The sequence below is a fragment of the Rhododendron vialii genome, chromosome 6a, assembly GCF_030253575.1.
Source record: "Rhododendron vialii isolate Sample 1 chromosome 6a, ASM3025357v1".
In the NCBI taxonomy this organism is placed as follows: domain Eukaryota; kingdom Viridiplantae; phylum Streptophyta; class Magnoliopsida; order Ericales; family Ericaceae; genus Rhododendron; species Rhododendron vialii.
Window position 1 is genome coordinate 9,011,553 of NC_080562.1, and position 1,302 is coordinate 9,012,854.

The 1,302-nt window shown below is 43.0% G+C and overlaps 1 protein-coding gene across 1 annotated transcript; it reads right to left on the reverse strand.

The window, feature by feature from the left end:
* Positions 1 to 326: 326 nt before the first annotated feature.
* On the reverse strand, positions 327 to 1,092 carry LOC131328360 (uncharacterized). The gene is made up of 3 exons (XM_058361310.1): positions 856 to 1,092; positions 457 to 693; positions 327 to 374 (listed from the first exon to the last, which is right to left on the reverse strand). Exons 1-3 carry the CDS (start codon positions 1,090 to 1,092, stop codon positions 327 to 329), a joined length of 522 nt encoding a protein of 173 aa, XP_058217293.1.
* Positions 1,093 to 1,302: the final 210 nt, after the last annotated feature.

A 1,302-nucleotide genomic window follows, 5' to 3' on the forward strand; every position in this document is an offset into this window, starting at 1 on the left:
TAGAGGGGCATCCATAAGAGAGGGAAGAACCTTCTTCTCTATTGGGGGTAGTTTTTCAAACTCTTCAAATTTTGGAGTCCAAAAGGTCATGGGACACGTTTCATCCTCCTCATTGAGCAACGCATGCAAATACCTCACTTTGGAAGATTCGAGAAATTCGGCCTCTTCGGTTGTAAGAGCAACTTCTAAAGGATCACTATAGAGCAACTTGTCCACGTGTTCTTCCACAAGAGTATCGATAAGGCTCACTTCATTCACGTTCTCGTCTTCTCCCTTTTGACTGCCCACATTAAAAACATTGACCTCCATCTTCATGTTACCGAAGGTCATATTGAGAAGTCCATTTCGACAGTTGATAACTGCATCCGCCGTGGCTAAAAAAGGTCTTCCAAGAATCACTGGAGTAGAAGCAGCAGAAAAGTCGGTTGGATTTGTATCGAGAATCACAAAATCTACCGGATAGACAAACTGATCAATTTGGACTAGAACATATTCCACTACTCCCCTTGGTACACGAACACTTCGATCTGCTAATTGGAGTGTAACACGAGTAGGTTTCATCTCTCCCAACCCAAGCTCTTGATAAACAGAGTACGGAAGTAGATTAACACTTGCCCCAAGATCAAGTAAGGCTTGTTCAATACGCTTTCCTCCAATTGTGACAGCGATAGAAGGGCTCCCCGGATTCTTGTACTTAGGCGCGATATTCGTTTGAATGATAGAACTCACTTGCTCAGTAAGGAATATCTTCTTTTGAACATTAAGCTTGCGCTTCCGAGTACACAAATTCTTAAGAAACTTGGCATATGAGGGAATTTGCTTAACCGCATCCAAGAGAGGAATGTTGATCTTTACTTGATTGAATAACTCATGCAACTCCACATTGTAATTTGGTTTCGCCGAAGCCTTCAAACGATTAGGATACGGAGCCGGTGTTGGAATAATTTGAGGGTACGGTACACTTCCATTGTTCTTGCCTTTATCCTTTTCTTCTTCTTCAAGAGTCTCCTTGCTTGTTTTCTTGGGAGATTCCCCAAGGATTGGAATTGAACGTTCGATAGGTGAGGGTAACAAGGTAGGTAACGGGGGCATCACTACTTGGTTATCCACCGTCTTGCCACTTCGAAGAGAAATAATAGCCTTTGCTTGCTCGGAGAAAGTCACCGAAGAGCTAGCAAAGTGAAGACCTTGAGAAGTCGGATTAGAATTCGGTTGCGGATTAGGTTGAGGTTGAGTAGGAAACTTCCCTTTCTCTTGTTGTAATAAACCCACCGTAGTTGTCAACTTGCCCAACTGATTTCT

Bases quoted from the DNA above. Each gene is read 5' to 3' on its own strand.
- LOC131328360 (XM_058361310.1), bottom strand. From the start codon at position 1,092: ATGCCCCCGTTACCTACCTTGTTACCCTCACCTATCGAACGTTCAATT. The intron at 694-855 runs GTAAAGATCAAC...ATCGCGCCTAAG, and splicing joins TGCATGAGTTATTCAATCAA to TACAAGAATCCGGGGAGCCC. The intron at 375-456 runs GTAGATTTTGTG...GACCTTTTTTAG, and splicing joins TTGATCAGTTTGTCTATCCG to CCACGGCGGATGCAGTTATC.